We start from the raw sequence: 13,406 nt of genomic DNA on the forward strand, positions 1-13,406 counted from the left end.
CCCTATAGGTTGAGGGTTCCTATAACCAAGGGGAGACCCTAAAGAACCCGAAATTTGGGGTTTTATATGGAAAAGTGGGGCTGGGGAGTGGAGTGGAGGTTCCCCTACAGATTTGGGGTCTTTATAACCAAGGAGAGACCCTAAAAACCCCAAATTTGGGTTTTTTATACGGAAATGCAGTGCTGGGGGGTTTAGGGAGTGAAGGTTCCCCTAGAGATTTGGGATCTCCTGCAGTTCAGGGATTCCCTGGAGATTTGGGATCCTCACAGCTCCATATGGCTTTGGTTCCAAATCCTAGTCCTGTCCCATTCCCGATCCCATTCCCACCCCAAATCCCATTTCTGATCCCATTCCCATCCCAAATCCCGTTCCCGATCCTATTCCCACCCCAAATCTCATTCCTGATCCCATTCCCACCCCAAATCCCATTCCTGATCCCATTCCCATCCCAAATCCCATTCCCACCCCAAATCCCTTTCCTGATCTCATTCCAACCCTATTCCCTTTCCTATTTGCATTCCCATCCCAAATCCCACCCCAAATCCCAAATCCCTCCCCAAATCCCAAATCCCGCCCAAACCCCAAACCCCAAATCCCGCCCCATCCCGATCCCAAAATCCCAAATCCCGCCCCAAATCCCAAATCCCAAATCCCAAATCCTCCCAGATCCCAAATGCCCATTCCCGATCCCCAAACCCCAAATACCACCCCAAATCTGTCCCAAACCCAAATCCCTCCCCAAACCCGATCCCATTACTATACCCAAACCCCAAATCCAAACCCCAAACCCCAAATCCTCCCCGTCCCGATCCCAAAACCCCAAATCCCTCCCCAAACCCCAAATCCCGCCCTATTCCCAAACCCCAAAACCCCAAATCCCGATCCCATAACCCTGAATCCCAAATCCCGCCCCGTTCCCGATCCCAAAATCCCAAACTCCACCCCAAATCCCAAATCCCACCCCAAATCCCAAACCTCAAAACCCCAAATCCCGATCCCATAACCCCAAATCCCGATCCCATAACCCCAAATCCCCCCCCACAACCCAAATCCCGCCCCGTTCCCGATCCCCAAACCCCAAATCCCACCCCAAATCCCAAATCCCAAATCCCGCCCCAAATCCCAAACCCCAAACTCCTCCCCAAATCCCAAATCCCGCCCCATTCCCGATCCCCAAAACCCCAAATCCCGCACCCAAACCCCAAACCCAAATCCGCCCCATTCCCGATCCCAAATCCCAAACTCCTCCCAAATCCAAATCCCAAATTCGCCCCATCCCCGATCCCAAATCCCAAATCCCGCACCCAAAACCCCAAATCCCAAATCCCGCCCGTTCCCGATCCCCAAACCCCAAATCCCACCCCAAAATCCCTAATCCGCCCAATCCCAAACCCCAAACTCCTCCCCAAATCCCAAATCCCGCCCCATTCCCGATCCCAAAACCCAAATCCCTCCCAAACCCCAAATCCCAAATTCCGCCCCATCCCCGATCCCCAAAATCCCAAATCCACCCCCAAAACTGGAAATCCCAAATCCACCCCCGTTCCCATTCCCAAACCCCAAATCCCACCCCAAATCCCAAATCCCAAATCCGCCCAAATCCCAAACCTCAAACTCCTCCCCAAATCCCAAATCCCGCCCCATTCCCGATCCCCAAAACCCCAAATCCGAAATCCCGCCCCATTCCCGATCCCAAAATCCCAAACTCCTCCCCAAACCCCAAATCCCGCCCCAAATCCCACCTCCCGCCCCATTCCCGATCCCAAATCGCTCCCGGGCGGAGCTCAGAAACAAAAGGGGAAAAAAACTTTTTGGGGTTGGGAAGAGAAAGATCGCGAACTGCGCCCAACTTTTGGGATCGCCGGAATTTCGGGAATTTTGGGATCGCGAGGGAGTTTTGGGGTTTTTTTGGGGTTTTTTTGGGATCGTCCGGATTCCCCGCGGGATGTGGCGGAGCTGAGAGAGGCCGCGGTGAGTGCGGGAGGGAGGGAGGGAGGGAAAAACGGGAATTTGGGAGGAAAAAGTGGGAATTTGGGGTGGAAAAGTGGGAATTTGGGGGGAAAAGTGGGAATTTTGGGGTGGAAAAGTGGGAATTTTGGGGTGGAAAAGTGGGAATTTGGGAGGAAAAGTGGGAATTTGGGGAGAAAAAGTGGGAATTTTGGGGGGAAAAGTGGGAATTTTGGGGTGGAAAAATGGGAATTTGGGGAGGAAAAGTGGGAATTGGGGGTGGGGGAAGCGGGATTTGGGATTTTGGGAGGAAAAAGTGGGAATTCTGGGGTGGAAAAGTGGGAATTTTGGGGAGAAAGTGGGAATTGGGAGGCGGGGGGGAAGCGGGAATTGGGATTTTGGGGGAAAAGTTGGAATTTGGGAGGAAAAAGTGGGAATTTGGGGTGGAAAAGTGGGAATTCGGGAGGAAAAGCGGGAATTCTGGGCGGGAAGCGGGTTTTGGGATTTAGGAAAGCGGTAAAGTGGGAAAAATGGAATTTTGGGGGAAAAATGGGGATAGAAAGGGGGAGAAGCGGGAATTGGGATTTTGGGGGAAAAGTTGGGAATTTGGGGGAAAAGTTTGGAATTTGGGGGAAAAGTGGGAATTGGGATGCGGGGAGGAAGCGGGAATTGGGATTTTGGGGGGAAAGTGGGAAAAATGAGGTTTTCGGGGGAAAATTCGGGAATTGGGATTGGCAGGGAGAGCGGAATTTGGGATTTTGGGGGAGGAAAAGGGAAAAGTGTGAATTTTGGGGAAAAAGTGGAACTTGGGGAGGAAAAACCGGGAATTAGAATGGGGGGGAGAAGTGAGAATTGGAATTTTGGGGGGAAAGTTGGGAATTTGGGGTAAAAGTTGGGAATTTGGGGAGGAAAAATGGGATTTTCGGGAGGAAAATCCGGGAATTAGAATGTGGGGGGAGAAGTGGGATTTGGGATTTTGGGGTGAAAAGTGGGAAAAATGGGATTTTGGGTGGAGAAAAGCGGGAATTGGGATTTTTGAGGAGGGAAAATTGGGATTTTGGGTGGAGAAAAGCAGGGAAAATGGGATTTTTGGGGAGGGAAAGTTGGGATTTTTGGGAAGGAAAAATCAGGAATTAATTAGGGTTTGGGTGGGGAGGAGATGAGTAAATAACGGGAATGGGAGGAGACAGAATTGGGGAAAATCCAATGGATTTGGATGGTTTTTTATGGGACTTTTTTGGGTTTTTTTAATGGGATTTTGGGGTTTTTTAATGGCATTTGGGGAATTTTTTTTAAATGGGATTTTGGGATTTTTTAAAATGGGATTTTGGGGTTTTTTATATGGGATTTTGGGGGTTTTTTAATGGAATTTTGGGGAGTTTTTAATGGCATTTGGGGAATTTTTTAAAATGGGATTTTGGGATTTTTTTTTAAATGGGATTTTGGGGTTTTTTATGGGATTTGGGGGTTTTTTTTAATGGGATTTTGGGATTTGTTTTTAATACGATTTTGGGATCTTTTAATGGGATTTTGGGATTTTTTAAAATGGGATTTTTGGGTTTTTAAAATGGGATTTTGGGGTTTTTTAAAATTGGATTTTGGGTTTTTTTAAAATGGGATTTTGGGGGTTTTTAGTGGGATTTTGGGGGTTTTTATAATGGGATTTTGGGGTTCTCTTAATGGGATTTTGGGGTTTTTTAAATGGGATTTTGGATTTTTTTAATGGCATTTTGGGAATTTTTTAAAATGGGATTTTGGGTTTTTTAAAATGGGATTTTTTAGGGGATTTGGGGTTCAGGCTTTTGGGATTTTGGGATTTGGGATTTGGGATCCCCTCGGTGTTTCCCCCCCTATTTCCCATTAGGATTTTTTGGGGGATTTTTGGGGGGATTTGGAGGAATTTCTTTTTAATTATTTTTCTTTTACTTCTGGGGGTGTTTGGGAGGCATTTTTTTATATTTGGGGATCTTTGAGGGATTTTTGAATATTTTTGGGGGATTTTTGAATATTTTTGGAGGGATTTTTTTGCACTCAGGATTTTTTTATTTTTGGAGAATTTTTTGGAAGGAATTTTTTTTTTAACTTTTTTTTTGTTCCATATTTTGGGGACTTCCTTTGAAAATGCTTTTGGGGATTTTTTGGGGGATTTTTCTTTGATTTTGGGGGAGATTTTCTCAGGAATTTATATTTTTATCATTACTATTCCTATTATTGGTTTTAACGTTATTATTGCTATTATTATTCAGTTTTTTGGGTTTTTTTCTTATTTTTTGCCGATTTTTGGGGGATTTTTTTTTCATTTTCAAGGATATTTTTTAGGATCGCCTTTCCCTCCCCAGATTATTAATTTTTCCCCCCAAAATCCCCAAATTTCCTGGCAGGAAGGTGATGAAGCCATGGGGGTTTTGGGGGGAGATTTTCTCTGGAATCTTTTAATTATTATTATTGTTATTATTACCATCATTATTACTAATATTTTGGGGACTTTTTGGAGTATTTTTTGGGTATTTTTTAATATTTGGGTCGATTTTTTGCGCATTTTTTTGGTTTTTTTCTTTTTTTTGTTATTACCATTGTTACTGTTATTGGTTGGTTTTTATCATTGTTTCTATTGTTTTAATAATTAATAGTTATTTTATTATTTTATCTTTATTATTTTTAAATTATTTTTGTTATTATGATAACATTGGGTTGGTTTTGGGGTTTTTTCTTATTTTTTGCTCGATTTTATGGGGATTTTTTGGGGTATTTTTATCATTTTTGGGTCAATTTTTTTTTTATTTTTGGGGGGATTTTTCTCATTTTTGGGTCAATTTTTGGGGATTTTTTGGATATTTTTCTCATTTTTGGGTCAATTTTTTGTGGATTTTTTGGGGGATTTTTTTAAATTTTCAAGGATATTTTTTAGGATCGCCTTTCCCTCCCCAAATTATGAATTTTTCCCCCAAAATTGCCGAATTTCCTGGCAGGGAGGGGATGAAGCCGCTGCCTTCCCGCCTGTCCCTGCTGGGAGCAGCTCTGGGAGTTTCTGTCACCATTGGCTTCACCCTGCAGCTCCTTGGGGCCAAAAACAGACACAGGTGAGACCAAAATCCCAAATTCGGGTAAAAAACCCCAAATTTCTGTTAAAAAAACCAAAATCCCATTGAAAAAAACCCAAAATTCCAGAGAGAAACACTGAAAACCCATTGAAAACACCCAAAATCCCATTAAAAAACCACCAAATCCCTTTAAAAAATCCCATTAAAAACACCCCAAACCCATAAAAAACCCCAAAATCCCATAAAAAGAGGGAGTTTCTGTCCCCATTGGCTTCAGCCTGCGACACAAACCCGCGATATCACGACACAACCCTCCCATATCGCGACATAACCTGTCATATCGTGACACAACCCGCGATATCGCAACATAACCCCTCCCATATCGTGACATAACCTGTCATATCGCGACACAAACTCGCTGTGTCGCGAGAGAACCCCTCATATCGCGACACAAACCTGTGATATCGCGACACAGACCCCCCATATCGCGACACAACCCTCCCATATCGCAACATAACCCCTCATGTCACGACACAACCAGGCGATATCGCGACGCAGTCCCCCCATATCGCGACATAACCCCTCATATCGCAACACAAACCCGCAACATTGCGACACAACCCCGCGATATCACGACACCAGCCCTCCCCTATCGCGACACAAACTGGTCGTATCACGACACAACCCCACGATATCGTGACATAACACCTCATATCGCGACACAACCCTCCCATATTGCGACACAGCCCCTCAAATCGCGACACAACCCCTCATATCGCAACACAACCCTCCCATATCGCGACATAACCCCACGATATCACGACACAAACTGGTCATATTGCGACACAAGCCCCCCATATCGTGACACAACACCTAATATCGCAACACAAACCTGCGATATCGCGATGTGAACCCACGATATCGCAACACAACCCTCCCCTATCGTGACACAACCCCTCGATATCGCGACGCAACCCTGCGATATCGCGACCCAACCCCTCCTATCGCGACACAACCCCGCGATATCGCGACATAACCCCTCCTATCGCGACACAACCCCGCGATATCGCGAGATAACCCCTCCTATCGCGACATGAACCCACGATATCGCGACCCAACCCCTCGATATCGCGACACAACCCCGCCTGTCGCGATGCAACCCTGCGATATGATGATATAACCCCTCCTATCGCGACGCAACCCCGCGATATCGCGACGCAACCCCGCGATATGGCGCCCTAACCCCCGCGCTGTGCCCCCAGCCCCGCGGGGCGCGCCGCCTGCCGGCCGCGCAGCCACCTGGTGTTCCTGAAGACGCACAAGACGGGCGGCAGCTCGCTGGTCAACGTCCTGTCGCGATACGGCGAGTCGCGGCGCCTGCGCTTCGCCCTCCCCCACCGCTACCAGTTCGGCTACCCCGCCGCCTTCCGGGCCACCAGGGTCAGGGGCTACCGGCCCGGGGAGAGCTTCGACATCATCTGCCACCACATGAGGTTCGACCTGCGCGAGGTGAGGGAATTCGGGATTTTGGGGGAAAATGGGAGAATTTGGGATTTTTTGGGAATTTTTTTGGTGATTTTTTGGGATTTTTAAAGATTTTTTTCTGATTTTTTTCTGGGTTTTTTCTGGTTTTTTTCTGATTTTTTGGGATTTTTTTAGAATTTTTTGGGGGGTTTTTTGCAATATTTTTCAGGATTTTTGGGAATTTTTTTGGATTTTTGGGATTTTTTTTTTAGAATTTTTGGGGATTTTTGGGATTTTTTTGGGATTTTTTTCCGATTTTTTTCCAATTTTTTGGTGATTTTTTGGGTTTTTTTTAGAATTTTTTTCTTGATTTTTGGGGATATTTTTCGGTATTTTTGGGAATTTTTTTGGATTTTTGGGATTTTTTTTAGAATTTTTGGGGATTTTTGGGATTTTTTTGGGATTCTTTTCCAATATTTTGGTGATTTTTTTGGGGGTTTTTTTTACAATTTTTTTCTTGATTTTTGGGGATATTTTTTGGGATTGTTGGGATTTTTTTTTAGAATTTTTTAGAGTTTTTGGGGGTTTTTTCCGAGTTTTTTAGAATTTTTTTTTAGATTTTTTTGGGGAATTTTTTGCAAATTTTTAAAGCATTTTTTTCTTATTTTTTCCCTGATTTTGGGGTGACGTTTTGGGCAATTTTTTAGAAATCTTTTCGTGAGTTTTTGTGATTTTTGGATGATTTTTTGGTGACGTTTTTGGGATGTTTTGGTGATTTTTGGAGGTATTTTGGGGAATTTTGGGGCTTTTTATTGGTGACTTTTTGCAGATTTTTATGGGAGTTTTGGGGATTTTATCAGGATTTTTTCAGGATTTTTTGGGGTTTTTTTGAGGAATTCAATGGGATTTTTTTTTTTAATTTTTCAGGATTTTTGGGGTTTGTTTTTAACGCTATTTTGGGCTATTTTGGGGATATTCCTGTTGGTTATCCTGAGCCATTCTGGGCCACCAGGGTCAGGGGCTACCAGCCAGGGGAGAGCTTTGACATCATCTGTCACCACATGAGGTTCGACCTGCGCGAGGTGAGGGAATTGGGAATTTTGGGGATTTTTGGGGTTTTTTGGGATTTTTTGGGGCATTTTTGGGGATTTTTTGGGATTTTTTTAGAATTTTTGGGGGATTTTGGGGATTTTTTAGGGATTTTTTGGGGATTTTTTTCCAATTTTTTGGTGATTTTTTGGGGTTTTTTTAGAATTTTTTTCTTGATTTTTGGGGATATTTTTTGGGATTTTTGGGAATTTTTTGGTGATTTTTGGGATTTTTTTTCTGAGCTTTTCCTGATTTTTTGGGAATTTTTTAGAATTTTTTGTAGAATTTTTGGGTATTATTTTCAGGATTTTGGGGGATTTTTTAAATGTGATTTTTTGGATTTTTTGGGTGATTTTTTGGATTTTGGGGTTTTAGAATTTTTGGACAATTTTTCAATGATGTTTTAGGATTTTTCGGTGATTTTTGGTGGCATTTTTCGGGTTTTTATTTACAGGAATTTTTTCGTGATTTTTTTGGAGGATTTTTTGCGTTTTTTTGGTGATTTTTTTGGGATACTTTGGGGAATTTTTGGGGAATTTTTGGGGATTTTTTGGTGGGTTTTTGGTGATTTTTTGGGGATTTTTTAGGGAATTTTTTAGGATTTTTTTGGGGATTTTTTTGGTGGTTTTTTGCCTTTTTTGGTGATTCTTTGCAATATTTTGGGGGATTTTTTTGGCTTCGTTTGGTGATTTTTTTCAGCTCTTTTTGGGAATTTTTTTTGAATTTTTCAGGAATTTCTGGGGATTTTTTTTTTCCATTTATTGGGATTTTTTGGGGAAATTTTTATATTTTTTTGGGATTTTTTAGGGTACTTTTTACTGCTGTTTTGGGCTATTTTGGGGATATTTTGGTTATTCTGCCTTGGGGAGAAGTTTGATGTCATTTGTCATCACATGAGGTTTGATCTGCACGAGGTGAGGAAATTGGGAATTTTGGGAAAATTTGGGAATTTTTGTATAAATTTTTTTTGATTTTTTGGGGATCCAAAAAATCCCCCAAAAATCCCAAAAGATCCCAAAAATTCTCAAAAAAATTCCAAAATCCAAAAAAATCCCCCAAAAATTCCCAAAAATCCAAGGAGATAAAAAAATCTCAAAAATTCTGCAAAATAAAAAATCCCAAAATCCGAAGAAATCTGAAAAAATCCAAAAAATCCCCCAAAATCCCAAAAAATCCCAAAAATCCCTAGAAATCCCCCAAAATATTGAAAAAATCCCCAAAATCCCCAAAACTCCCCAAAAATCCATTTCCCAAAAATCCAAAATAATTCTAAAATCCCCTAAAATCCAAAGTAAAATCAAAAATCTCAAAAATTATCAGAAAGTAAAAATTCCCAAAATCTGGAAAAAATTTAAAAACTCCACAAAAGAATCCCTACAAAATAATAAAAATCCAAAATTCGTAAAAGTAAAAAATCAAAAAAATTTTTAAAAATCCTGAAAAAATCCAAAAAAAAAAAAAAAAATAAATAAAAAAATCCTAAAGAATAAAAACCACCCCAAAATTCCCCAAAAATTGAAAATAAAACCAAAACCCCAAAATCCCAAATCCCCAAACCCCCAAAACCCTCCAAAAAATCCTCAAAAAATCCCCCAAAAATCCCAAATTTTTTCTCTCCCCTCCAGGTGCAGAAGGTGATGCCCAACGACAGCTTCTACTTCTCCATCGTCCGCGATCCGGGAACGCTCGGCGCCTCAGCCTTCTCCTACTTCCGCTCCGCCTCTCCCGCCTTCCGGAACTCTCCGTCCCTCGACGCCTTCCTGGCCTCCCCGTCGCGCTTCTTCCAGCCCGGAGTCCGCGGCAACCACTACGCCAGGAACCTGCAGTGGTTCGACTTCGGCCTCCCCGACCCCGTCAGCCCCGAGAGGATCCCCAGAATCCTGGGGGAGCTGGAGAAAACCTTCCCGCTGGTGCTGCTGGCCGAGAACTTCGATGAGTCTTTGGTTTTGCTGCGGGAGGAGCTGTGCTGGCCGCGGGACGCGGTGGATTCTTTCCCCCACAACTCCCGCGACAGACCCCAGGAGCCCACCCCGGCCCAGATCCGCCTCCTCCGCGCCTGGAACGCCCTGGACTGGGAGCTCTATTCCCACTTCAACCGGAGCTTCTGGAGAAAGGCGGAGAAATTCGGCATCTCGCGGCTGAGGAGGGAAGTGTCGGCGCTGCGGCGGCGGCGGGAATTCCTGGCGGGAAGGTGCCTGGAGGGAGGAGGACCCGTTCCCGCCAAATCCATCCCCGACGGGAATCTCAGACCCTTCCAGCCGCCGGGGGGAGGGAGGATTTTGGGGTTTGCGCTGCGGGAAGGGCTGCAGGAGGAGGAGAGGGAGAGATGTCGCCGCATGGCCATGCCCGAGCTGCAGTACAAGGACCTGCTGGAGCGGCGCCAGTTCGGCGGGGAAAACGGGACTGTGGGGGGCTGAATCCCGAAATTCCCCAAATTCCCAAAATTCCCGAGCCGGGCTGGCCTCGGGACTCAGTTTCCCTGTGAAAAGAGGAGATTCCAGCAAAATTCCGAGGGAAATTCGGGGTTTTTTACTAGGAATTTCAGGGGTTTTTTCACCTGGAAATCGCTTTTGTGCCTCAGTTTCTCCAGGAAGGTACAATTCCCGAAAATCCCAGGAATTCAGGAATCCCAAAATTCCAAATCCTGGGTTGTTTCCCGGTCTGGATTCCCTGGAAAAGTGAAAAATTCTTGCGGAATTTCAATGGGGATTTGGGATTTTCGATTCAAAAAATCCCTTTGTGCCTCAGTTTCCCCGGGAAGGAGCAAAACCCCCAAAACCCCAGGAATTGGGGAATTTTGGGAATTGGGGAATTTGGGGAGCAAAAACCCTAAATCCCAAAGAACTCGGGAATGTTCTCATGGAATGGAAACCACTCCGTGCCTCAGTTTCCCCGGGAAGGTACAACTCCCTCAATCCCTGGGAATTCTGGGAATTTCCCATCACCACTCCGTGCCTCAGTTTCCCCCCGGCAGGTACGATTTCCCCTTTTCCCTTCCGATCCCGCGGGAATTCGGGAATTTCAGGATTCCCGCGCCGGGATCACGCCCTGCCTCAGTTTCCCCCTGGCTGCAGCAATAAATGCGCGCTGATTGGCTGGGCCGGCTGTCAATCACCGCTCTGGAGCACCTGATTGGTTGTTGGTCTGTCCATCAAAACGAATCCTGGAAGTTGATTGGGGGAAAAGGGCGGGAAATCGACTCGCTCGGTGCTCGGCTGAGGTGCCTACATCGATGCACTCGGCATTCGGCTGAGCTTCCTGTATTGATGAGCTCCGTGCTCGGTTGAGTTTCCTAAATCGATGCGCTCGGAGCTCGCTTGAGCTTCCTATATCGATATGATTGACACTCGGTTGAGCTTTCCTGTATCGATACAATCGACACTCTATTGAGCTTCCTAGATCGACTTTTTGGTACTCGATTTAGCGTCCTGTATCGATAAGATCGACACTCGGCTGAGCTTCCTATATCGATACGATTGACACTCCATTGAGCTTCCTAGATCGACGCTTTTGGTACTCGATTGAGCTTCCTGAATCGACACGATCGATACTCGGCTGAGCATCCTATATCGATACGATTGACACTCCATTGAGCTTCCTGGATCGACGCTTTCGGTACTTGATTGAGCTTTCCTGGATCGATACAATCGGTACTCGGCTGAGCTTCCTGTATCGATCATGTCGACACTCGGTTGAGCTTCCTGGATCGACGCTTTCGGTAGTCGGTTGAGTTTCCTTGATCGAGAGGATAGACACTCGATTGAGCTTCCTGTATCGATGCGCTCGGAGCTCGGCTGATTTTCCCTGTATCGACGCTCTCGGCGCTCCGCTGCTCGCCCTGCGCATGCGCACTGCGCAGCCGCGCCCGGAAGCTCCGGAGGGAAGCCGGGAGGGAAAAATCCCCAAAATTCCCCAAAAATCCCCAAAATTCCCCAAATTCCTCCCCGAAAATCCCCTCCGGGAGCCCCAGATCCCCCGAAATTCCCTCCGGAACTCCTAAAATTCCCCCCGGGAGCCCAAAATCCCCGAAATTCCAAAAAAAATCCCTAAAAATTCCCCGAAAATCCCCAAAAAATCCCCGAAATCCTCCCAACAATTCCCTCCGGGAGCCCAAAATCCCCCGAAATTCCCCCGAAATCCCCCTCGGGACCCCCAAAATCCCCCCGGGAGCCCAAAAATCCCCGAAATTCCCCAAAATCCCCTCCGGAACCGCCGGAAATTCCCTTCGGGAGCCCAAAAATCGCCTCCGGAATTCCCAAATTCCCCTCAGGAATTCCCGGGATTTTCCGGGATTTAACTCCCAAATATTCCCGGGAAATTCCCGATTTTCCTGCTCGCTTTATCCCCTCAGCATTCCCGGAATTCCCTTTTTTTGGGATTTTTTTGGGATTTAACTCCCCGAAATTCCCGATTTTCCCGCTGCGATTTCCAACCAAAGATTCCCCAAATTCCATCCGGATTTCTCTCCTTCCATTTCCCTTTTTCCCCCATTTTTTCCTTGAATTCTTTTTAATTTCCCTCTTTTCCTTCAATTTTCCAGGAATTTTTTTTCCATTTTCTCCCTTTTTTTCCTTTTTCCCCCATTTTTCCCATCACTATTTCTTCCTAGATTTTTAAAATTTTTTCCCTTAGGTTTTTTTTTGGTCAATTTTTCCAGTTTTTTTCGTATTTTCCCCCACTTTCACTCCCCATTTTTTCCCCTTTTTTTCCCATTTTCCCCCCTTTTCTCGTCCCTATTTTTCCCTAGATTTTTTTCGATTTTTCCCCCGGATTTTTCCCCATTTCTCCCCATTTTTTCCCCACTTTCACTCCCTATTTTTTTCCCCATTTTCTCCCATTTTTCTCCCATTTTCCCCCCCAAATTTCCCCATTTTTTCCCTATTTCCCCATTATATTTCCCCATTACATTTCCCCATTATTTTATTTTTTAATTTTATTTTTTTATTATATTTTATTTTATTTATTTATCGCGATGGAGTCTCAGTGTGACTACTCGATGTATTTTCCCGCCGTTCCTTTCCCGCCGCGGGAGGAATTCCTGGCGGGAGAATCCGGAGGTTATCGATCGCTGCCGAGGAGAAATCACCTTTATTTGGGGGAAACCGTGAGGTTCCTGCTCGTGCTGCGCTGCCGACCCCAAAATACACAAAATTCCGCCCAAAATACCCAACATTCCGGACCGAATCCCCAAAATTCCGGACCGAATCCCCAAAATTCCGCCCAAAATCCCCAAAATTCCGCCCCAAATCCCGCCAATTTCTCCCAAAATCCCGCCAGCTCCGCCCCGAATTTGGGGAATTTTGGGAATTTGGGGGGTTCGGGGAGCTGGGCGGAGCTGGCCGCGTCGCTGGCCGCGCTGGCCACGGTGACTCGCGGCGATGTGGCGACAGGCGAGGGCGATGTCGCGACAGGCGGCAGGGGGGGACAGCGGGGACAGGGACAGGAGGATCCCGAGGAGGATCCCGAGGAGGTTCCGGAAGGTTCTCGAAGGTCTCCGGAGGTGTTTCGGGAATGCAAAGCGATGCTGACGCACTCCAGGGGACCCCGCGGGGACAGCGCGGCCGGAGTGAGAGCGCGAGAATGAGGGGATTTGGGGGGAAAAATGGGAAATGGGGAGAAAATGGGAAAATTTGGGGGAAAATGGGAGAATTTGGGAGAAAATGGGAAAATTTGGGGGAAAATGGGAAAATTTGTGGAGAAATGGGGAGAATTTGGGGGAAAATCCATGGGAAAATGGGAGAATTTGGGGGAAAATGAGAGAATTTGGGGGAAAACGGGAGAATTTATGGAGAAATGGGAAAAATTTGTGGAGAATTTGTGGGAAATCAGTGGGAAAATGGGAGAATTTGGGGGAAAATGGGAGAA

The 13,406-nt window shown here is 45.5% G+C and overlaps 1 protein-coding gene and 1 long non-coding RNA gene across 3 annotated transcripts; both read left to right on the forward strand.

The window, feature by feature from the left end:
* Nucleotides 1-1,758: 1,758 nt before the first annotated feature.
* On the forward strand, nt 1,759-9,967 carry LOC146423131 (galactose-3-O-sulfotransferase 4-like). Of its 2 annotated transcripts, XM_085045205.1 has the most exons (5): nt 1,759-1,971; nt 4,917-5,027; nt 6,251-6,481; nt 8,440-8,455; nt 9,167-9,967. In XM_085045205.1, exons 2-5 carry the CDS (start codon nt 4,924-4,926, stop codon nt 9,956-9,958), a joined length of 1,143 nt encoding a protein of 380 aa, XP_084901331.1. In that variant the 5' UTR covers nt 1,759-1,971; nt 4,917-4,923; the 3' UTR covers nt 9,959-9,967. The 2 variants fall into 2 exon arrangements, with proteins under 2 accessions (XP_084901331.1, XP_084901330.1); XM_085045204.1 differs by lacking the exon at nt 8,440-8,455 and having other exon boundaries at nt 6,251-6,497.
* Nucleotides 9,968-10,346: 379 nt separating this feature from the next.
* On the forward strand, nt 10,347-10,673 carry LOC146423132 (uncharacterized). The gene is made up of 2 exons (XR_014847723.1): nt 10,347-10,441; nt 10,516-10,673. It is a non-coding gene; the product is annotated as an uncharacterized LOC146423132 (long non-coding RNA).
* The last annotated feature ends 2,733 nt before the right edge of the window (nt 10,674-13,406 follow it).

Source organism: Lichenostomus cassidix, unplaced genomic scaffold (genome assembly GCF_008360975.1).
Source record: "Lichenostomus cassidix isolate B80296 unplaced genomic scaffold, HeHo_3.0 HiC_scaffold_34, whole genome shotgun sequence".
Taxonomy (NCBI): domain Eukaryota; kingdom Metazoa; phylum Chordata; class Aves; order Passeriformes; family Meliphagidae; genus Lichenostomus; species Lichenostomus cassidix.